Genomic DNA, 23,291 nt, shown 5'->3' on the forward strand with positions numbered 1-23,291 from the left:
ATTGATCATAAAATGATGATTGTGAAAGGATTATATATATAAAAAGGCTTCTCTAAAATAAAAAAGTGATGGACAATGAAAGATTGAGTGTTTTAAGATGCAAATGGATTGACGGCAAATGACAAAAGCGCTACATAAAATTGAAAATATTTTTATAATTTTTTTGTAATCTTATATAATTTTTATAATTTTTTATTTTTTTAAATAATATTTATAATTTTTTTCACTTTTTATATTTTTATAATTTTTTAATAATTGCAATGTTTTTTTAATCTTTTATGAAATTTTATAAATTTTTATAATTTTGTAATGATATTTAAGAATTTTTAAAAGGAAAATACCAACTTTCACAACGTGAGATGGAAAATATCAATTTTCACAAGGTGAAACAATACTAACGTGACAAGTAATGGAAATAAGTAAAATAAAAAATACAGTCAAAATACTTAATTGATAGAAATTTTAACCTTAAAAGATATGGTTTTTTTTTTTTTTAGAAAAATCAAAGAGGTGGACGGCCTTGTTACTTTTCAAGGATCAAAAACAGTAGTAGGAAGTTAAAGGGATCATTTTCATGTTTCACAAAGATGATGCAAAGTGCACACTCTCGGTGATTTACCTTACGATCCAATGAGTTTTAAACCTGCTAAGTCCCCTAATTCAAGGTCCAAGTGGTGAAGTTTCACATCAAATTACTAACCCTCATCATATTCATATAAAAGCAATCAATCATACACCGGTGAAGATGGTAAAAATAATTCATAGGCATTGAGACCTATACAATCTACATACATACATGCATACATAAATACAAATATACATTTGACATTTTGAAGGGAACTATAGTATGCCAAATTATTTATCAATTCTAAGATTATTACAAAGATGTCCAAGTTCTGGCCTTGCATCCATCCAAGATGTGAATTTTGTCTCTGTTGGAGACTTGCAATATAGGTATGACCGGAATGTTATGAGGAAAAAGTAACGCCTACAGTAAAGATAGCAATTATTAATTGGCAAACCACTTGATGAAGGCAGTAAAATCCTATTGCTTAAATGCAACTACGCAAACACTAACCTTAAAGCTTTAATACCCATATCCATGAGGTATGCTCGGTGCTCATCATCATCATCCGCGACTTCCTCAAGTTCCTTACTATAGTGAAGGATATCATCTCGTATATGCCCTGCACCAGCACACCTTCACAAGAATTGGAACTAACTCTCAGCACCATCAAAGAGGGAAATAATGTAGCAAAATGAAATTAAATAAAAATCAAACAAGCAACAGGAGAGGCTTGTTAAACTGGATCCATCATTTTACCTCGAAGGACCATCTGAATCACTAACTTTATTTATGCATACTGCCGGTATTGTTGTAATATAGTGAGAAGAAAAACTTCATTGCAATTTATATTAAAGCTAAATAAAGGGGGAAAAGATATGAGGCAGACCTTTCAATAATGATATCAACATCTGCTTTGCTTTTGGGACCATGCATGAGAACTCTAGTAAGGCTTAGTATGTCACGGTAATCACCCATCCTTCGTGCTTCTTCTTCAGAAGTCCAGGATGGCAAGCTTTCTTCAGGTGTAGAATATTGATCTCCATTAACCATTGTTTGTGTGACGCTGGATGTCCCAAAGTTCACCTCGGCATCAAGTCTGCAGCAGATAATTGCCATTGTGTATGCAACCCCTCCAAATCCGGTGTGCGATACATAAAGGTAACATGCTGAGGGCCTGTAGAAGACATTATTGCAGCTTCTCAACAATGATTAAATTCAAAGGAACCACTCAAGCAATAGCAATCAAGAAAATAACTCTCTGTGTTTTTTCAAATGCTTGGTTTCATAATGACTAAAGTTGTCCTGATGTAAACAAATCTAGTCTCGACAAAAAAAAAAATGGATGTTGTTCGCTATTTAAAACTACATTGGTGAATATTGTAAAAAAAACTACAATGGTGAAGCCATTGTAAGAATAACTGCAGAAAATGAAAGAAGCACTAGCTAGATATACTGATACTTACTCATCTCGACAGTTCTGGATTTCATCCACATCAGAAGCTAAAGCCTCTCTCTCTCTAGTTAAAGGTATCCTTCCATATGCTATATTATACCCCTCATCTTTTAGAGCAGCATAAACTTCAGCAGGTGTCTTCACATCATCAGGAAAGATGTTTTCCCAGTACCCTACAACACTGGACTGATTTGAAGATGGGCAATATTCTTCACGATGTAAAAGCATTCGGCCACCAGACTGTCTAACCTCAGACAATATATCTTCCTTTAGTCGTGCCTCCATGTTTTCCACCTGCATAATGATCACATCGCAAGGAATTGGCTTAAGTAATTGGTGTTAAATAATTTACAATAAACAGTGAACATCATTCATGATGACATACCACAGGGCCAGTAATTCCAACATGCTTTAGGGTATCAACAGGCTTATTTAACTCCCTCAGTACAAATGGTGTGCCATGAATGTAAACAACCGCCTCTTCCCTCAGATCAGTTATTACCACTTTCTGACCAGCAACTCTTGCATTTGACTTGGCACCAAGATATGCTAGCATCTCTTTAGCACCAATAATTGTTGGAGTTGCCATGCTATAAACAGGGTATCCATTGACCTGTACAAATAGGTTCAAAGGGATAAAACATAAGGACTTTGCAAATGTTTAATAAATTTTATTATCTTATATAACTCAGAACCAAGAACATGCATGTTTGTTGTGTACATCACTAACACCTACAAATCTAATATACCCAATGCTATAATGACCTAAACAATTAGACAGCCTAAGGCATACCAGTCTCAAGAAAGTCTCTTTCTTTTGAGCATACCTTAAAAACATGAGGTGCACCATGAATTTGGATGCGGCTGGAAGTTATCTGACCGGGAAAGAAGTACATTTTAAGTATAGAGCCTTTTCCTAAAACAGAACCGTTACGTGCCTTCACAATGGCCTCCATCACAGCATCACCATGTTGGGATTCATGTGGCGCTCTCAACTCCTCCTGCATGCAGAAAACCAAAATCAGTTATACAGGCATAATCAATGATATTAAACAAAGAATTCATTAAGCCTTTGACTTGATTCTAGACAGTGAAGAAGATTTACAGGGACATTAAAAAATCGCCCAGGCCTTAATCTAATACTCCATTTCATTGCCTGGACCTCTGGTCTCTGATGCAACCAACTCTTAAATGTCATCATGCATTCTCCTTGTCCACAAAACCCATCAAATGCTTCACTTCCAAGATATGCAGAAAAAGCAATTAAACGGAAGTAACGCTCCAAGTACTCAGCTCCACGGTTCAGTGCTACTCTCCTCACCCTTGGTTCAACATGCTGTTGGTTGAATACCTTCCGGTACTGCAGAACTGCTTGTCGTATGTTCTGGAGTGCTGAACATCTATCAATAATTGCATCTAAGGCCTCACGGCACTCCACCCCATTATCAAATAATCTTGTTATTTTCCACAGCAATAGGATATCATCTATGCCAAATGCATAGCCTTGCTCAGTTCTAGTTCTTACTTCAACAGTGCTAGAGGTCAATCTAGTGGCATTACTTTCACTTTCTTCACCACTTGAAGAGCTTCCATCTGGCTGTTCATGCTTCACCTCATCAAGCAGGACTTTAATCGGTCTCCCGTAACTAATACGAAGCTTAACAAGGCAAGCTATTACAGCACCAGTAGTTGTCCTCCCTCTTCCCATCTACAAAAAGAGAGGGAACAATCACATTTAGGAAAGCAGGGCAAAGAAGCAAACAGAAAAACTTAATAAGCACCTGCAAATTCATTCAAACAATGAAATACCTGGCAATTGAATACAAAAGCAGTATCCTTTGAGGCAGAAGCAATGTTTGCAGCTACAGTATCAAAGTCAGAACTTTTGGGAGCTTTGCCATCAGTAATGGGCACACGTGCATACTTAATGGGAAAACCATCATCCTCTAAGCATTTAAAAACCTCTAGTGGAGTTTGTAAAGAATCAGAGTTGACATGTTCCCAAGCATCAAATATTTGCCCATCATCTGTCTCATGAATGACCATTATAGCACCATCATAGCGTTCAGCTTCTCGAAGGATATCTTCCTTCAATCGAGCTTCCATTCTCTCCACTCTCTCACAATCAATTCCCTGAAAGAAGATCAATTAAGACTCCAGTTAGAATTGGCCCTTTTCTTCCAAAGTACTTGGGGCAGGGGGGATTCAAAAACAATCTGCACAGAACAAAGAAAGAGGTACTCTTTTGGAGAAAACCATGTTTGCTTTAGGTATAAGTACCATTATTCAAATCAATTTCTGACGATCAAATGATTGTATTCCTAGCAAACTTTCAGTTTTGTCCATTCTAGGAGCATTGTCCAGTTTAATTCCTTAATGGCATGTTCCATATGCCCACTAGGAAGTAATAGGAAGGTCCATATGATTTTACCACCTTTTGGATTAAACAGCATACATCTCTGCTATCTCATGATGACACATAAATGCAATAAGTTAGTGCCTGCATCAGTGTCCTTTCTACTTCATATGTGCCTAACCCAAAAGTTCCTCCACATAAATCTAACAAAATTTTATCACATATGGCAAGAATAAACAATTTTCCATGTATTCCGAGATGTTTTTATAGTTAAACATAATTTACCGAGTATTCCAACATGTTCTTATAGGGTCTTTCGATCTCACGGAGAACAAATGGCTTTCCATTAATGTAGATGACAGGTTCTTCCCGCATATTGTGCCAAAAAACTGGACGACCACCTTTGGAGCTGCCAATTCTTCGAATGACAGATCGAATTCCATCAATTGTTGGATTTGCAACGCCATAAACTGGAAACGCAGGAACCTCTCTGAAATTAGGAGCACCCTCTACTCTCTCAGGTAAGCTTACATTCTGACAACCAGGACAATGGTCACTTTTTAGAACAGTCTGGCTCCCAAGAACCTCTCCATTTCTGAGAGCAGCAACTAAACCCACTTCATGAGGGTGACCATCAGCAGATTCAACAATCTTTTTCAAAGACGGCTTCAAACTTGCATATCCAAGAGCACGCATTGGATCTCTTCGCAACAGCCTGAAACAATACATTGTCAATTAATGAATGCACCAATGACAAAATGATACTTGGGATAGTTTTCTTTTAAATTTGAATTGAGAACAAATTTAGTATTACATTGAGGATGCGAAAATCACTTTTAACAGTGCTGGTCAAGTTTAGTATTTTAGTATACAACCAACAGCATTTTCTTAAGCATATTCAATTGCAACAAATGCATTTACCCTTCTTGGTTCCTTTCTTTACTAAAACAGTTCCTGGAAGAATGAAGAAAGAAGGAAGAAAAAAGAGGGGGGGGGGGGATATCTGGAAGAAGCAACTTGTTGCTGGTTAAACCGCATGAATTCAGCATCAAATTGCTGAATTAGAATCAGTCTTGCACTTTAACCAACAAAGCAACTTATTCTACAGGCAGTAGTTAAAATAGCTCCAACTGAGAGTTCAGAAGGCAATGGCATGAAGTATCAGAGCAACCACACAATATTCATAATGCTTTATCACATTATCAGAACTGAAAATAAAATGGTAAGAATTGATGATAAAAACAAGGCAAAATTTATTTGTCCAGGCAGCTCAGCTTCTGCAGATACATTACTATTAATCAATTCTCAATCATGACTCTGAAAATGTCTGCTCAATTTGACTCACTATATGACACTCAACTGTATTCATAAAAAAGTGATACTAGTATCTTTATTGCTTCTGTAAGTGTAAAACCGGTATCATAAAAGGCTTAGCATAAGTCCTGAAATTAAAACAGGATACTTCTTTTAAGATTTTCATTTATAGCATTACCTGCGAATAATGCTATATAGCTCTGGCCTTGCCTTCATCCAGTCAGCAAAACTGGTATGATTAGAGGAACTAGAATGGAGAGCTGCCCTCTCTGAATGAATGTATACAGCAAAGCATATAAGAAAGTAATATCTCTCCAAGTACTCCATAAAAAATGAAAGTGATGCTTCCCTCTTCATCTCATCCGGCTGACGAAGAATACTATTACGATAAGTGGCAATCGCTTCTCTTAAGTTCTGTACTTGCATTTAAAGCAACACATCTTTGAGTCATATTGATCTATGATAAAACTTAATAAGCTTTGCAGATAAAGACAAAAAAAAACTTGTATCAAGGAAGGAATGAATTGTTTGTTCGATATAAGCTATATCTCAAACAAAGACTTCCATTAATTTTAGAGCAGTAACTTGGAAGCTAAACCTGAATGAAATGGGATACTTCGAAAGCCATACCTGCATTGAAGCACATTTGTCAATGACCTTGTCCACTTGTCTTTTCCCTTCAACACCACCCTAAAGGAATGTCACTATTTATAAGAAAAAAGACCTAATAGAAGGTTAAAGAATCAACCAAGAGCATGTAGTAGTATTAAATACCTCTAGGACCCGAATCAGGCTTCTTATGACAGTATATTCTCCTCTCCGAATTGCTTCCTTGGAATTGGGCAGATTGTCAGTGACATTAGAACCAGACTCAGAAACTCGCCCTATTGAATTGGTTCTTGGAATGCCTAAGTTATTAGATATAAGAACATTAAAAATCAGAAAAAGCTACATTACAAACATGATGTACATACAAGTCAAATAATCTCCCAAGGCAGGTCATAAAGCAGTTTGATGAATATAACAAATAACAAAGTTGATGCAAAACTAGTAATGATTTAATCAGAAGATCCTAGTACCTCTGTTTCAATCTGAAGAATTATCTTGCAAGGTTTTATTTTTATTTTTTTGATCAAAAGGACTCTGTGTCCCACTATTGCAGCTTCATCTAGACTATTTAACTGAGGACAAAACAAAGCTTCATGCTAGTCCATTCGATAGAGAACAAGATAGCTTCATAGCTCATAAAGGTTTTCTTTTTTCAGGTTCCAGTCAACAATACCAGATTAGTCAATCACATACTCCTCTTTCTCTATGCTACTCTGGTTCTCTATGGCTCCTAAGCTCAATTAGCCTCACCTTTAACTCTTAACAAAAGTGAATCTCAAAGAAGAAAACAAAAGATTTTAAATCAAAAAAAAAACTTAATACAACAAAAACTGAATCAGACAGCTCCCTTGTAAATCCCTCTTGAAAGCTTTTCTGCCTCTGTACACATTCAAGGACAATATACACCCCGGTTAGATTTTATTGACCAATGCAAAGGGAGAAAAGTTGAGGAATCCTCTTCCGTTTTCCAACATCTAATCTATTTCAGTCACAAATGTTACAAGGATTTCGCCAAGTTAAATCAGTGCAGTATGTCTTAGTATATTTCTTATGAAGTCACCATAGGCATAATAAAACCAGTGCAAACAAAACATATGCAATGAGAACCTTCCAAGTACAAAAATCTAAATATAAAAATACAGCAATGTAAAGATATTTATGTCGATAACAGGGATGACATAAATAGTAGAGAATGTGTAGCATGTTCGGACTAAAATTGCATTAAAAAAAAAGGAGACACCACTACCAGAAGCTCCAATTTTATTGAGATAAACCAATGTTGCAATCACCATGCCAGTAGTAGTTCTTCCTCGTCCCATTTGACAATTAAAAATAACCTCTGTCCTTATATCAGCTTGAGAAAGTTTATTAACCTGGAAACAAAAAGGAAAGCTCAGATGTTAATGCTTATATATTCAATGATAATAAAACCACAAGATTTTCTTCATATCCAAGTATCCTTATGAGCAAAATTAAATATAACCATCATATCGAAGTCACAATTTTCACGAATTTTGCCTAACAGAAAAATATCGCCATGGTCATATCCAAGGCTTCCATATAAAAAATACCCAAACACCAAATACAGTCACTTCTATGAGGATCTTTAGTTAAAAATCTAAAACCAAAATTTGAGTTACCATATTCCTGATATCATGTAAAACATGAAAGTATATAAGCTTCTCCCTACTATCCTACTTCTTTCTTAAAAGGAGAAGCATCTAATAAATTCATCGAGAACTAGACATTTATTAGCTATTTGAATTGTTTTGCAGCATTCAATTTGTTTTTATTTAAGTCACTGAGCTAAACAGAGAGTGAGGAATAGTATGCTCTGATTTTCAATGAGACAACCCAAGTGCAAAACTCAGAAAATTTAATCTCTGAAAAGCCCTCCACCATTGAATTAAAGATAAGCTGCAGTTATACTGTATTACTGGGCCGAAATAAGACAAAACTTCACAGTTAGAAAATAAACTGATCAGAAGAGTTGTACATATTGTTGAAATATGTATATATTTTAAATTTATTTAGGTAGATAAATCTTATTTGGATAGATAAGTTTTATTCATATTCTAGAAATTTTTATTTTATCTTTTAGTAGTTTACTAGAATAAGGGAACTATTTTCTTTTTATGTTTTAGTAGTTTATTAGAATAAGGGAACTATTTTCCCAATTAGGATTAGGATTTTTTTTCTCTATTTAAGTTCAATTCTTTAGTTAATAAGTGAAGTACAATTTTATTCAAAGCTCTCTTGAAATCTTTCATGGTATCAGAGTTAGGTTAAAATCTCTAGTAACATCATGGTTAAAACAGCCTTCACTGGAGATAAGAGATCCAGCAATCAAACAGAGGAAGAAAGTTCTACAGTTGAAACAACTACCGAGAGTACAATGACTCAAGGGACAGAGGCGTCTCACCTTTCTTTTCAACTGACATCTCACAAGTTGAATGGCAAGAATTATCTGGAATGGTCGCAGTCTGTAAAATTAGCACTTGATGGGCGCGGCAAGCTAGGTCATTTAAATGCAGAAGTTGAGCAACCACAGGTGGGTGATCCAAAGATGAGCAAGTGGAGGTCAGAAAATTCTATGGTAATTGTGTGGCTTATTAATTCCATGGAAGCTTCCATAGGTAAACCTTTTCTTTTTCTCCCAACTGCTAAAGATGTTTGGGACGCTGTGAAAGACACCTATTCAGATTTAGAAAACGCTTCACAGATTTTTGAGTTAAAAATAAAACTGTGGAAAGCTAGGCAAGGGGAAAAAGAAGTTACTCTTTATTATAATGAGATGATGTCTCTTTGGCAAGAACTGGATCAGTGTTATAATGATGAATAGGAGTGTCCCGGAGATAGTGTAAAAGCTATGAAAAAAGAAGAGAATGAAAGAGCTTATTTGTTTCTGGCTGGTTTAAATAAAGAATTTGATGAAGTGAGATCTCGGATCCTAGGGAAAAAACCGCTTCCAAAACTTCGTGAGATTTTTTCTGAGGTTAGAAGAGAAGAGACAAGGAGAAAAGTAATGTTAAAGCCAGGGTTTGAAGCTAATGATGATAATTCTGCTCTTGTAACTATTAAAAATAATGATGATAGTGAAAAAAAGAAAAAACCTTGGTGCGATCACTGCAAAAAATATTGGCACACTTGTGAAACGTGTTGGAAGCTCCATGGGAAACCGACAAATGGAAGGAAAAAGAATGGCAATGGTCGTGGTTCACAACCAGGGGATAGCAGAGCTTTCCAAACAACTAATGGAAATTATGAGGGCCAAAGTTCTCTGGAAGGGTCTCCATTCACTAAGGAACAATTAGAGCATCTACACAAGTTTTTTCAATCACCACAATTTCGGATGAATTCTTCTATTCCTAACTCATCCAATAATCTTTCTTCCTCTTTTGCCCAATCAGGTACTGATTTTCCTGTTTTTTTCAGTGTCAAGCCTTGTAAAACAAACACATGGATCGTTGATTCTGGAGCTAGTGATCACATGACTAGCAGTCATTTTCTTTTTTCAACTTACACACCTTGTGCAGGAAACAAAAAGATCAAAGTAGCAGATGGGTCCTTCTCGGCAATAGCCGGGAAAGGCACTGTTAAAATTTCATCTTCCTTGGTTTTACATGATGTTTTACATGTGCCAAATCTAGCTTGTAATCTCATATCGGTCAGTAAATTATCCCAATCCTCAAATTGTCATGTTATATTTGACTCCTCTATGTGTAAGTTTCAGGACATGGTCTCGGGGAGGATGATTGGCAATGCTAAAGAATTTGGTGGAATTTACTTTCTTGAAAACGACCATCTAAGTCAACCAACAACTACTTTATGTTTAAATTATGTTTCTTATTTTGATAAGGTTATGATTTGGCATTATAGGCTTGGACATCCTAATTTTTATTATTTAAGATATTTGTTACCTAATCTATTTAAAAATAAAAGTCCTTCTTCATATCATTGTGAATTTTGTGAATTGGCTAAACATCATCGGTCATTCTTTCCACCTCAAAAATATAAAGCCTCCAAACCTTTTTCGTTAATTCATAGTGATGTTTGGGGACCTTCAAAAGTCTCGACTTTTTTAGGAAAACGTTGGTTTGTCACATTTATTGATGATCATACTCGACTTTGTTGCGTGTTTTTATTAAAAGATAAGTCCGAAGTTAAAAATGTGTTTCAGTCTTTTTATACTATGGTGAAAACACAATTTAGTGTGAAAATAGAAGTATTTCGAACTGACAATGGTGGGAAATTTTTTAGTGACCAATTAGGTATTTTCTTAACCAAACATGGAATAGTCCACCAAAGTTCTAGTACAAATACACCACAACAAAATGGGATTGCAGAAAGAAAAAATCGACATCTTTTGGAAGTAATTAGAGCCTTGATGTTCACTAGTCAAGTACCACGTTATCTTTGGGGCGAAGCCTTGTTAACAGCTACATATCTTATTAATAGAATGCCCAGTAAAATTCTAAATTATAGAACTCCTTTTAGTCTCTTTAAAGATAACTTTCCTAACTCTAAATTGATTACAGATTTATCCCTCCGAGTTTTTGGGTGTAGTATTTTTGTTCATCTTCACAATCAAGGTAAACTAGATCCTAGAGCAAAAAAATGTGTCTTTGTTGGTTATGTTTCTTATAAAAAGGGTTACAAATGTTATGATCCAATTGATAGAAAAATTATAGTTACCATGGATGTCACATTTGTTGAAACACAATCTTATTTTGATTCTAATCTTCAGGGACGGAATTATACTAAAGAAGATTCTATAATTGATCAAGAAGAGACTAGGAATATACAACATAGGGATTCTAATAATGGGGAAGGCGAATTTATAATTAACACAAAAATTAATGATGTTAATGTTAGTGAAAAGGAGGATGAAGGTGTAGAGTCTAATCATGAAAATAAAAAACAAACAAAGGAGTTAATTGTTTACTCAAGAAAAAATCGAAATCAAGAAAGTGGAATCCACTTGATTCATCACCAAGAATCCGACCCGCAAGATCCTGTCAAAAGTCCAGGTAAAGCTTATAATCCAGCCAATGAATTTTTTGATTTAGATATTCCAATTGCCAAAAGAAAAGGTGTTAGAAATATTGTCAAATATCCCATGTCTAACTTTGTATCCTATAAAGCCTTATCTTCGACATTCTCAACCTTTGTTTCGTGTCTCGATACTGTCCAAATACAAAAAAATGTGAAAGATGCTTTACAGGTTCCTGAGTGGAAGGAGCCTATTTTAGAGGAGATGCGTGCTCTTGAAAAAACAGGTACATGAGAAACAATGGAATTACCTGTAGGGAAAAAAACAGTGGGCTGTAAATGGGTGTTCACAACCAAATTCAAACCAGATGGATCTTTAGATAGATACAAAGCCCGATTGGTAGCAAAAGGGTACACTCAAACATACGGGATAGATTATCTTGAAACATTTGCTCCAGTGGCCAAATTAAATTCCGTCAGAGTTCTTTTATCAATTGCTGTTAATCTTGATTGGTCTTTACAGCAGCTAGATGTGAAGAATGCTTTCCTAAATGGAAAACTTGAAGAAGAAGTTTACATAGATCCTCCTCCAGGTTTTGAAGAAAAATTTGGAACTCGAGTATGTAAACTCAAGAAATCTTTATACAGTCTGAAACAGTCTCCTCGAGCTTGGTTTGAACGATTCACTCAAGTTGTTAAAAAACAAGGTTACTCACAAGGGCAAGCTGATCACACAATGTTCTATCGACATTCACAAAAAGGTAGAATAGCTGTTATTATAGTCTATGTCGATGATATCATTCTTACAGGAGATGATGTGGATGAAATAAGACGTCTCAAGGAGCATCTAGCATTGGAGTTTGAGATCAAAGACTTGGGTCCTTTGAAATACTTTCTTGGAATGGAAGTTTCTCGATCAAAGAAGGGTCTTGTGGTCTCTCAGAAAAAATATGTGATTGATCTTTTAAAAGAAGCTGGGATGAGTGGTTGCCGCCCAGCTGACACACCAATTGATCCAAATGTAAAATTTGAAAATAAAGAAGGTCGATTAGTTGATAAAGGGCAGTACCAAAGATTAGTTGGTAAGTTAATTTACTTATCACATACAAGGCCAGACATAGCTTTTGCAGTAAGCTTAGTGAGTCAATTTATGCACTCCCCAATGGAGGAACATGAAGAAGCAGTGTTTCGAATTCTAAGATACTTGAAGAGTTCATCGGGAAAGGGCTTATTCTTCAAGAAATCCGAACAAAGAGGAATTGAAGCTTATACAGATGCAGATTGGGCAGGCTCAATAACAGACAGAAGATCTACATCAGGATACTGTACATTTGTTTGGGGAAACCTTGTGACTTGGCGAAGCAAAAAAACAAACTGTTGTAGCAAGAAGTAGTGCAGAGGCTGAGTTTAGATCAATGGCTCAATGAATTTGTGAAATGGTGTGGTTAAAAAGAATTATGGAAGAGCTGAGGAAACCAATAACTTCACCAATGAAGTTGTACTGTGATAGCAAAGCTGCCATTAGCATTGCTTACAACCCAATCCAACATGACAGAACTAAACATGTTGAGATTGATAGACACTTTATCAAGGAAAAGATTGAAGAAGGCCAAGTGTGCATGCCATTTGTTCCTTCAAAACAACAGATTGCTGACATACTCACCAAAGGACTCTCTAAGACAAGCTTTGATTTTCTTGTAAGTAAGTTGGGCATGATTGATGTATATGCACCAACTTGAGGGAGGGTGTTGAAATATGTATATATTTTAAATTTATTTAGGTAGATAAATCTTATTTGGATAGATAAGTTTTATTCATATTCTAGAAATTTTTATTTTATCTTTTAGTAGTTTACTAAAATAAGGGAATTATTTTCTTTTTATGTTTTAGTAGTTTATTAGAATAAGGGAACTATTTTCCCAATTAGGATTAGGATTTTTTTTCTCTATTTAAGTTCAATTCTTAGTTAATAAGTGAAATACAATTTTATTCAAAGCTCTCTTGAAATCTTTCACATATTACCCCAAGTTTTTATATAAATAAAAGTTGAGGTGATGACATTTGGGTGTCCATGTATTAGCGGAAATTTAGTAGGATGTATGTAACAAAGTAAATGAACCCCAAGAGCAAACAAAAGTTCTATTTACTCAAATCAGCAAGCAGAAGGAGGTCAATAACATGGAACTCACCAGAATATCAAAATCCATCTCCTTCGGTGATTTTTCATCTGTTATAGGCACACGCTCATAGTCAACCAGGTACCCTTTGAGTTGCAATTCTTCATACACCTATACCAGTAAAATCCCAAAAAAAAAAATGAGTTTTGACATGATGTTTCAATTTTTTGGCAGATCAGTCATATTTTCTTATTTCCAAAGCTTATACCTCTAGTGGTGTCTTCACAGAATTAGAGGACAATCGTTCCCACAGGTCCACCATCTGACCATCCGGCAGTTCATCGGTGACAAGGATCTTATTTCCATATCTGCCATGTCAGGTTTCCAAATAAAATTTGCTATCATGGAGGGAAGGCGAACCATTGATAAACACAGGAAAGGAACATCTACAAATTAGAATAAATAAAGTACGCAACCAAAGGAAATACCTGGCAGCTTCCATCAGAATATCTTCCTTTAATCGAGTTTCCATTTGCTCAACCCTATCCCTGTTAATTCCCTGTTCAATATAAAGGCTGTGATCAAGCTAACAATAAAGATGAATGGTACATGTCAGCTGTCCTTTAGCATGCACATGCACAATGTAAAATATGTGTACATTTTCACTCTCCTTAATAATTTGGGCATCATATGCTCACATGAAACTGGTATACTAGAAAACACAAGCTCTCAAGGCACTCATAGCAGAAATGAAGCAGATTACTAACCAGCTAAATCTCAATGCCTAACTAGAAATTATATTTGCAACATCTGCTCAACCCTCCCAAAAGTTGAATACATTTGATATCACACTTACACTAAGTTAGCAAGTAAGAACGTTACATCATAGTTTCCAGAATGCAGTAGATCATGATATTAAAAATAAAAAAGGGTGATAAACCAGAAATCAGATGTCAAAAATAGATGAATAGATCAAAATTTTTTTTAAGCTTACATACCGTGTATTCAAGGTTCGAGAATGGCATTTCCACATCACGCAAAACAAAAGGACGTCCGTTAATATATACAACCTGTTTACGCATAATATATATAAATTAGAACAAAAGGCACATTGTCAATTTGTAAACTCTTTGAAAAAATATAGAGTTTATGTAAACAACATGCACACCAAAATCAAGAAGGTCTTCATCATAAAGTTTCTGATGAATAATACACTTAAGAACTATACTTCTATTTTATCATCATCATATCAAGTAACAAGATAAGCTCTACTGGAAAAAGTATTTTCTTCTTTGTTGGAGGATGGGTGCTTGGAGAGAGAACTTATAGTTTCAAGTTAATTCATTAACATTAATACACATATCCTTTTTCTTTTTTTACTGAATGAAGGCAATTGACTTGAGATAACAGTAACAATGACAAACAACCTTTGCAATCTACTTGTTGACCTAGCATCTATGACCATTATAATTGATGTCAAGAGAATGCAGCAGAGAATAATTGTTTGTTACATGAAGCAGGGTCAGCCAGGTACAGTTCAGTCATGGCTGTTTGCATTTCTTTTCTTTCTTTCTTTCTTTCTTTTTTTTAAATTTTCCGGGCATTGATTTTTTGTTCTAGGATTTCAAAATCATGACTAGTTCTGAAACTCAATCAAATGTCAGCTTTTTTTTATTTATAAATCATGTTTTTACTTTTAGTAGTCAATTAAAGTATCCCAAATGTCAACTGAACATATAGCAGTCAGTCTATGCACTTATCAACAGAAATCAATTGGTAAGATATTGCTTTACCGGTTCCTCCCGTAGACTAATCCAAAGAACACGTGCTTGCTTCCCATCTTTCTGGGCTCCAATATGTTTAAGAACATTTTGAATTCCAACAATTGTTGGAATAGCAACACCATGAACACGCAATGAATCTGCCTGTTAACAGCAGACCAAGAAAAGGCAAATGAAAAAGGTTCAAAAATATGAAATTTAACAAAATAAACGATCCCATAGAATAATAAGTGATCAATTCAAAGTGGGATTCCAATCTGCAAGCATGGCAGCCTCTGCATAAGTTAAGATGAAATTAATTGCATGGCAAACCATGAAGTTTAATAGTTCTTAAATCACCTACTATATTACCACCCTATTTTTGTAAGTATAAGCAATATCCAACATGAGACAAAGGATCATCAAAGTGTTAACTGAAAGAAAGCAAGAAGCATAAATTGAGTGACAGATTTCATAATTACTTCTTGAGAGCCAATATGAGGTCAAACGAAGTTCATAATTAATTCTTCGTAGTATCTTGTTTTAAGCAATAAGTAGATATCATCAAATCTTGTAATCCAAAGATAAATACTAGAGCTAAAATGCAGCAAAACAAATCTCTATAAAGGGAAAGAACCTGACGGTAATTGGGAGCACCATCGATCTGGGGAGACAAGCGCTTGTTTTGGCATCCAGGGAAATGGTCACTCTTGAGAATGGTCTTTTTACCCAACACTGATCCCCCTCTCAGCTTCATAACTTGCTCTAGCTCCTTTGGGATCGACATCTTCTCCTTCACAACACTTCAATCCCTTCCTTCTAAGGAACTCAGTACCAGAAAATTGATGGAAAAGAAAAACAGCTTTTTACTTGCCAAGACAATGCAAAGACGAAGGCTGAAGAGAGGGGAAAAAAAACGACTTCAATCCCTCCCAAGATTCCAACTATACCCTTTTAAGAAACCCAATGCCAGAAGAAAAGGTTCCCACTCGAGACAATGCTAAGGAAAAGCGTTGAAGAGATATCGGAAGTGGAATAAACCAAATTCACCTTCAACCCTTTACAGATTGGAAATGAACCCTTTTTCCTTGATATATTTATAAAGAACCAATGACCACAAAAGAAAAAGCATGTAGCTTGTATAGCTTGAAACAATGGCAAATGAAAGTAAAGGTTAGTAGCTGAAGAGTTATTGGTGCATGTGTCCACTTCAAACCACCCAACAAAAAACAGAACAGAGGGAAAGCAGAAGGGAGCTTTTTATGCTACTTTTTTTTTCTCCCCTTCCAAACACAGTAGCAACGTGAAAGACGTGTGTTTTCAGAGAATTATCAATTATATTTCATTTCACTGACTAAAATATTTTAGGTTTATTGGGATAACGTAAATTAATCACAGTGAAAAAATAATAATTTTTGGCGTTTGAACTTAATAAATAAAATAAAAACTTTTAAATAATGATATGATATAATTTTAGATTGTCAATGTTTTAATAATTGAATCGATAATTGTAACAGACTACTAGTCCTCGATTCAACCAGTTAAATCGATTTGACCGTCAAATTAATAATAATTAAATAATTAGTTAAAATTTATTTTTTATTCGACAATTAAATCAATCGAACTGTTGATGGTCTAAACTATTCAAATGTGGATTCAATTATTAAAATAATACTACATTATTATCTAAAAAAATTTATTTTTCAAACTCAAAGTGCTACATTATTAAACTTTTAAAATTTTCAATTAAAATAAATTTAGTTGTCAAGTTGAAGGACCAATATGAATATACATCCTAATTTAGGAACTTAAATGAATAATAACTTTTAAATTTAAGGATGTATGGGAATAAGAAAAGATTTAAGCCAAATCTGAAAGTTACATTATCCCAGGTTTATTTCATTGCTAAAAACGAATTTGAGTTTGAGGAAGGTAGAGACTGGGGGGTGTTGTTGGGATATTCCTTTTTTTTTTCTTTCACCCGCTGGCTGTCCCTCGAAATTCCCAACAAGTCAACAACCCATTAGCCATTGCCACCTAATATTTTCAATTCATTTGGATAACTTGGAAAATGCAAAGGTAGAAGAAATACAGCCCCTTGTTTATATATTTTTTTTCTTGGCTCACTTCGTGTTTCCAGAGGGAGAAAAAGAATCAGCCACCCATAAAGTTTTCCATTTTTTTAATTGAATTGGTGAAAGGTAAATGGGAATGCTGCCAATGTTGGCATGGCATTGGCAGAATCAGGATAAGAACCTGGGTTGAGAGAATATGCTTTTTTTCCCCTCTCTGTCCCGTTTTTAGATCCAGCTGATTAATGTGATTCAGTACATTTTGTTTGTTTCCAACATTATTTTCCTTGTTTGCTTTCGTTGTGATGGAATCACGGTGAAAGTGCTCTTAACTTGAAATTACTTAAGATTTTTAAAATCGTCATAACTATGAGTTCATACAGAATCACACGTTTTCAAGCATATCATAAATGTGAACACCTTTAGTATCATGACAACCCCCAAAAAAAATTCAGTTCAAATGAATTTTTAATTGCATAGGTCACATCAAATTCTGAGTTAGAAAAAGAAAATGATTAAATGAAGTAATGGCATCATAGAGATTTTGATAGATTTTTTAAACATAACATTATTATTGTTTAAAAAACAAAGCCATGCTCTGCACATTGGATCATTGCTTGCAAAAGCAAGAAGAAAGCAATGGCATATGTTTATTGACGTCTTTCTAAATAATGAAAATGGTTGGGTTTCTTAATTTTGTTTATTTAAAGCTAGGTTAGATGAAGAGGACGTGTTTGATGGGGTTTAGATGCTTAAATTAGTATGAATATTATAAATTTATATGTTTTCTTTGATCTCATGCAATCATGTATTTATGGATACCTATGGAGTTTGACGTTAAAAAATAGTGTTTCTTCTGTACAAAAGTTGATTGACAACTACACCTTTTATATATATATATAGTACAATAAGAAAGGGAATAAGAAAAGATAAAAAGAGAAATATGTGGTGGTGTTGAGAACGCGGATTCATTTAGAGACCTGGAAAATTGAACAGAAAATATGATAAGTTGATTGTTGATTGCTGAAGGAGGAGAAAATTGTGCAGAGTAAGTCTAAAGTTCAAAAGGTCGATCATTTTTTTACTGTTGGAGAGTATTTATAAGAAAAATCACTCTTATCTTATAGAGTGATGTGGCAAGTAGTTATAATAAACAATGATCATATTGACATGGTGTAATAAAGTACAGATGTAGTAGTCCTAGGCAATACAAGGTTATTATTTTTTGATAAATTTACTTATAGTTAAAGATGTGTTCAAGATCATTCTAAAAAGAGAATATGTTGTCAAAAAAAACTTAATGATGAAGGGATAAAAGAGTTTATTCATTCCAATAATTTACTGTACTAAGATGTGTCTAAACTCAATGAGAAATAACAAAAACCATGAATATTTTAATTGAAATCTTTTTTATATCTTTATGGATGAAAGAAGAGTGTTGCATTTCTAAAAGTGTAAGCTAATGGTTTTGAAAAGCGGTTCAAGTCTTACTTTATTTCCATTGAAAGTAAATAAAAGCAGTTCAAACTTCAAAGTTGTAATGCTCAGTGAATATGACCCATGTTGAAAGGCAAAAAAAATAAAAAGAGTAGTTATAATAATGGCATGCTGAGAGTTTTTGAGATGTTAGACTGGTTGGGTTCTTCTTCTTTTTTCTTTGATTTCATGCCTTTTTGGAACACAAGCGTTTGAATATTGATAAGTAATAAGTGTTCATATTTTGTTTTACCACCAGCTATCCAAATCAAATTTGATTGTTTTCAGCGACAAAATCCACTTTTTTGACTCACCAGAGTCGACAACAATAATTTTAAAACACATCAGAATGTAATCCAAGGAAGAAGAAGAAATACAAACATGGTGAACGTGTCATTTGAGGAGAAGAGTAATAATAAAACTGGAAATTAATGTTACCATTGGCAATAATTAAAGTGGCCAAATCATAAAGGAGTAGGATTAATCTTTTTTATTTGCACTTCAAATATTAGGGTTGAAATTTTATTTATTGTTAATTTATAATATATACTTAAAAAAATTTGTATTTTCTTTCTCCACCTAACTTTTTTATTAATATATAATAAAATTAAAAATTTGCCTCCAAAAATACCAAACTTTTATCAATTTCCTTTTTTTTTAAATTAAATTTTCTTCATTTGACATTTCTTTTATTTCCTACAACCATTATTGGATGAAATGATAGATTAGGACAATATTGTATTGTAAACAACATCTCTTATTTAAATATTATGAATAAAGAAAATAATTAAAAAAATGTTTTTATTTAAAAATTTAACTCAATTCAATTTCAAATTTAATCAAATTTTAATATTAACTATAAAATATTCAAAGTCTCATTAAATATTACCCATAAATCCCTCTTTCTCTCAAACTCTTAAACTGAAAAATTAAGATTCTTAATCGTTACAATCAATTAAACTAAAAAAACTGTAAAAAAGGATGTCAAAATGGGACTTCAATTGTTTGCAAGTTATTGCAACCACTTTGGTGGTTTTGGGTTGCCCTGTTATTATATTTTAGGGAATTATCATTATTTGTGATTATCCGTTGAGCATGTCACACCTCTCTTATCACATCTTAAACATTATTTTTTGTGTGATTGAATTTGACAAATGCATATGCCGGTCTATAACAAAAGGTCAAACTCTAGGCCCAGCCACACCATACAAGTTGTCGCGCGCCTAAAACATGGCAACTCCCATTTACTTGAATACAACAGTTTTAACACGAAATTTACGTAAAATTTTTACACAATCCAAAATAATATGTTCGTTTCATGATAAAGATAAAATGTATATTCCACGATGGAAAAATTAAAAATTAGGAAACTGAGCAAGTGATGTACATGTCATTGGTTTTCTCCTACTCAAATACATCAAACTACAAAAACGTAGAAAGACAGCTTACAGTATAATGTTAATAAGCAATGGAGGAGCAATCAAATGAATTTTGGTAAAAGAAAAAAAGTTATTACTTAGGTTACAAAATTAACATTAACTAACATTTATTTTCGCTAATGGTTGGTTTTGTGTTTTATATTGTACGAGCCCATTTTGCCCGGGCCCATACCTACCAAATAAAAAAAAAACAAACAATCAAACCAAATCCCCCCAAAAAAAGCTAAAAGCCCAATGGCCCAACACGTAAACAATTCTCAGCCAAAAAAGGAAACAAAAACCCTAGCCGCCGCACCTGGGTCCTCCACTACCAGCTGTCTGCCACTGCCACCTGCAATTATGGAAAAGCAACAGGGGCCACGCACGAGTTACTGTAGCAAATAGTGAAAAATTATTATTATTTGTAAAAGCCATATCAATATGCTGGTTAAAAAGGGGGGATGGATGGAATTTTTTTGAGGAGAAGGGGAGAGGAGAATCGATTGTATTTTAGAGGGGAGATTTTGGATTCTATCTCATTTTTTTCAGCTAAAAATAGAAGTCGAAAAGAAATCGTAAAAGAGGGGGATCCCCATTCTTGTACGCAGGATTTGAGAAATAAAAAAAATACAAAGAAAAGGTGGATTTCCGATCGTATTCTCTTGGTTTTCATTTTGTTCTTTAGTTTCTTTTTTATTTCTTTTTTATTTTTGTTTACAAATCTATTAAACGAAAGTGGGTATAAAAAATATAAAAAAAATAGAGGAGAAGAGAGTCTTACCGGATCCACCCCGGGGTTGTGTCGCCGGAATTTTCTTTTCCGTTGTCAGAATCGACGCAAGGAGAATGTGAGGGGTTCTTTCTCCTTTGTTTTCTTTGGTATAGAGAGGCCTCACCATTGAATCTCCCTTTAAAAGTGCCAAAAACCCGGTTCCATGAGGCTTTAAACCACCGTTTACGATGGAAGCCACGGCGGGTTCACGATAGTTTGGTGACAGTTCAAAAGAGGGAAGGTAGAAAACCTAGCAGAGCAAAGAAGTTGAGGAGAAGGGGCTGCTCTCTTTATTTATTTCTACTAATGAATAAAATGGAGGGTGAATGTTTTAAGAAAAAAAAAGGTTTTTTTTTTTAAAAAAGGGATTTGGGTGTTCTAAAAGTTTTTTTTTTAAAAGGGGGCACTGTTCTTTAATTTTAATTGTTTTTGGGGAAAGGAGAAAGGTGGCCTGCGCATGGACAGTTGGTTCTGCGCATGTTCCCCTTAAATGGGTAATTTGTGCGGCCAGTCCTTCCTATTTTGCGTTAGCTTTATTTGTCCCTATTATGTTTCTTTCATTTTTCTCTAAAAGTTTGCACGCTGTTTCAGTTTGGTCCGTGCCTAAGCAGTGTTTTTGGTGATTTGGGTCATTTTCAATTTTGATCCCCGAGCATTTGTGCGCGTTTTATTTCGGCCCACAATTTTGTTTATAAATTATCCCTTTGGTTTTGTTGTGCTTACAATGAAGTTTTTTCCTTAAGAAATAAGAGCATATTATTTTAGCATATAATCTTGTATTGTTTTGATGATTTCGTTGTTTTTTTTATGTGCATATTTTTTCTTTTCCTTTTTCAAATACTTTCGTATATTATCATTATCTCTTTTATATATATATTATATTAGGTTTATTAATTTTATATATTATTTACTTAAATGTTGTACATATATCACTTTGCATATTGCTAAATCTTTTTGAAACTTCATTTATGTATTATATATATATTTGATGCATCTCAAATTTCCATGTAAATTATTTTATAGCATTTATTTTAAAATTCATTCGTATGATATTATTTAATTTATTACTTATTTATATTTTTCTATTTATTTTAAAAGTTTTATATCCATTATTTGTTTTAAAGTCTTTGTATTACTTTTATAGTAGTGTTCTTTTAAAATTTCCTTTCTTCCTTATTGTTCATTTTATTTTAAAACTTTATATTTTATTTGAGTAATTTGCTTAGAACTTCTTTTAAGTTGGCTTTTAATTCATTAGCTTATAATTATTAACATTTGTATTTATATATTTGTTCCTTCATGTTTTTGTATCATTCTGGATTATTCATGTAATGTTATTGTCCCAAATTTTTATTTCTGGCTCAATACTAAGCTTGCATGCTCTTTATTGCATCATGTTTTTTTAATTCCAACTTCTTTCTCAACGTCAATTGTTTTTATCTCTAAATAATCAAACAAGTATATTGACTCATTTTTTTGCAATTGTATTTGAAACTTCACAAATCAAGACAATGTTTCGTGTTTGGAAATTCGGGAAATAGTTGTGTCCTAACTCACTGGATATGACATTTTGTTACCTCGAAATAAGATTTTTCGTAAGTAAAGGCAATATTAGATGTTCAGCAATTCGGGAAATCGTACCCTATCGTGCTGGGTTGCAATTTTCTATTTGTTCGAAACAATCGAATATTCCTTCGGTGTTCCACTCATGTCTTTTAAAAATTTTATTAAAACGAAAGAAATGTTCGATATTTAGCAATTCATGGAATCGTGCCCTAACGTGTTGGGTGCAATTTCTCGTTTGCTCAAAATAATCAAATGTCTCTTTAGAATTTCATTCATGTTTTCTAAAAAAAAAACTTATAAAGGAAATGTTCGGTATTTAGCAGTTCGGGGAATAGTACCCTATCGTGCTGGGTTACAATTTCCTATTTGCTCAAAATAATCGAATATCTCTCCGGAATTTCACTCGTATCTTCCAAGGTGAGGCAATGGTCAATGTTTGGAAATTCGAGGAATCGTGCCCTACTGTGCTGGGTATCGATTTTTCGTTAGACCAAATAGTTGGGCATCCTTTTGTTATTTTTGAATTACAAATTTTCGAACGTCGAAACAAGAAGATTTTTGGCAATGGACTCGGGTTATTCAAATGTTATTAACAAGAACCACATTTCAAAAACATTTTTAATTTTAGACAAAAGGACAGTATTTAATCAATTTGGTACCAATTTTGGGCGTAATGAGGGTGCTAATCCTTCCTCATACGTAACCGACTCCCGAGCCTATTTTCTCATATTTTCCTAGACCAAAATCATTGTTTTAATAAACCAAAATGTTTTATTAAAACAACCCAAATTTCTAGGTGACCTGATCACACCTCATCA

The 23,291-nt window shown here is 34.0% G+C and overlaps 1 protein-coding gene and 1 long non-coding RNA gene across 3 annotated transcripts; both read right to left on the minus strand.

The window, feature by feature from the left end:
- Window positions 1-680: 680 nt before the first annotated feature.
- Window positions 681-16,476, minus strand: LOC107897166 (paladin). Of its 2 annotated transcripts, none has more exons than XM_041074589.1 (19): window positions 15,812-16,476; window positions 15,203-15,334; window positions 14,408-14,479; window positions 13,898-13,968; window positions 13,678-13,777; window positions 13,482-13,580; window positions 7,547-7,673; window positions 6,466-6,599; window positions 6,322-6,381; window positions 5,870-6,105; window positions 4,663-5,092; window positions 3,831-4,154; window positions 3,127-3,729; window positions 2,849-3,022; window positions 2,407-2,634; window positions 2,032-2,315; window positions 1,455-1,742; window positions 1,079-1,201; window positions 681-988 (listed from the first exon to the last, which is right to left on the minus strand). In XM_041074589.1, exons 1-19 carry the CDS (start codon window positions 15,827-15,829, stop codon window positions 856-858), a joined length of 3,636 nt encoding a protein of 1,211 aa, XP_040930523.1. In that variant the 5' UTR covers window positions 15,830-16,476; the 3' UTR covers window positions 681-855. The 2 variants fall into 2 exon arrangements, with proteins under 2 accessions (XP_040930523.1, XP_016678010.2); XM_016822521.2 differs by having other exon boundaries at window positions 15,807-16,476.
- Window positions 16,477-20,175: 3,699 nt separating this feature from the next.
- LOC107897167 (uncharacterized) lies at window positions 20,176-22,867 on the minus strand. Its single transcript, XR_001684056.2, has 2 exons — window positions 20,917-22,867; window positions 20,176-20,487 (listed from the first exon to the last, which is right to left on the minus strand). It is a non-coding gene; the product is annotated as an uncharacterized lncRNA (long non-coding RNA).
- Window positions 22,868-23,291: the final 424 nt, after the last annotated feature.

Source organism: Gossypium hirsutum, chromosome A08 (assembly GCF_007990345.1).
Source record: "Gossypium hirsutum isolate 1008001.06 chromosome A08, Gossypium_hirsutum_v2.1, whole genome shotgun sequence".
NCBI classification, from domain to species: Eukaryota; Viridiplantae; Streptophyta; class Magnoliopsida; order Malvales; family Malvaceae; genus Gossypium; species Gossypium hirsutum.

What these genes read in the sequence shown, in the direction of transcription:
- LOC107897166 (XM_016822521.2), bottom strand. Translation starts at nt 15,956, where the DNA reads ATGTCGATCCCAAAGGAGCTAGAGCAAGTTATGAAGCTGAGAGGGGGA. An exon ending in ATTCTGATGGAAGCTGCCAG is followed by an intron (nt 13,778 to 13,897) that starts GTATTTCCTTTG and finishes CTGACATGGCAG; the next exon opens with ATATGGAAATAAGATCCTTG. An exon ending in ATCCAGAACTGTCGAGATGA is followed by an intron (nt 1,743 to 2,031) that starts GTAAGTATCAGT and finishes TGTCTTCTACAG; the next exon opens with GCCCTCAGCATGTTACCTTT.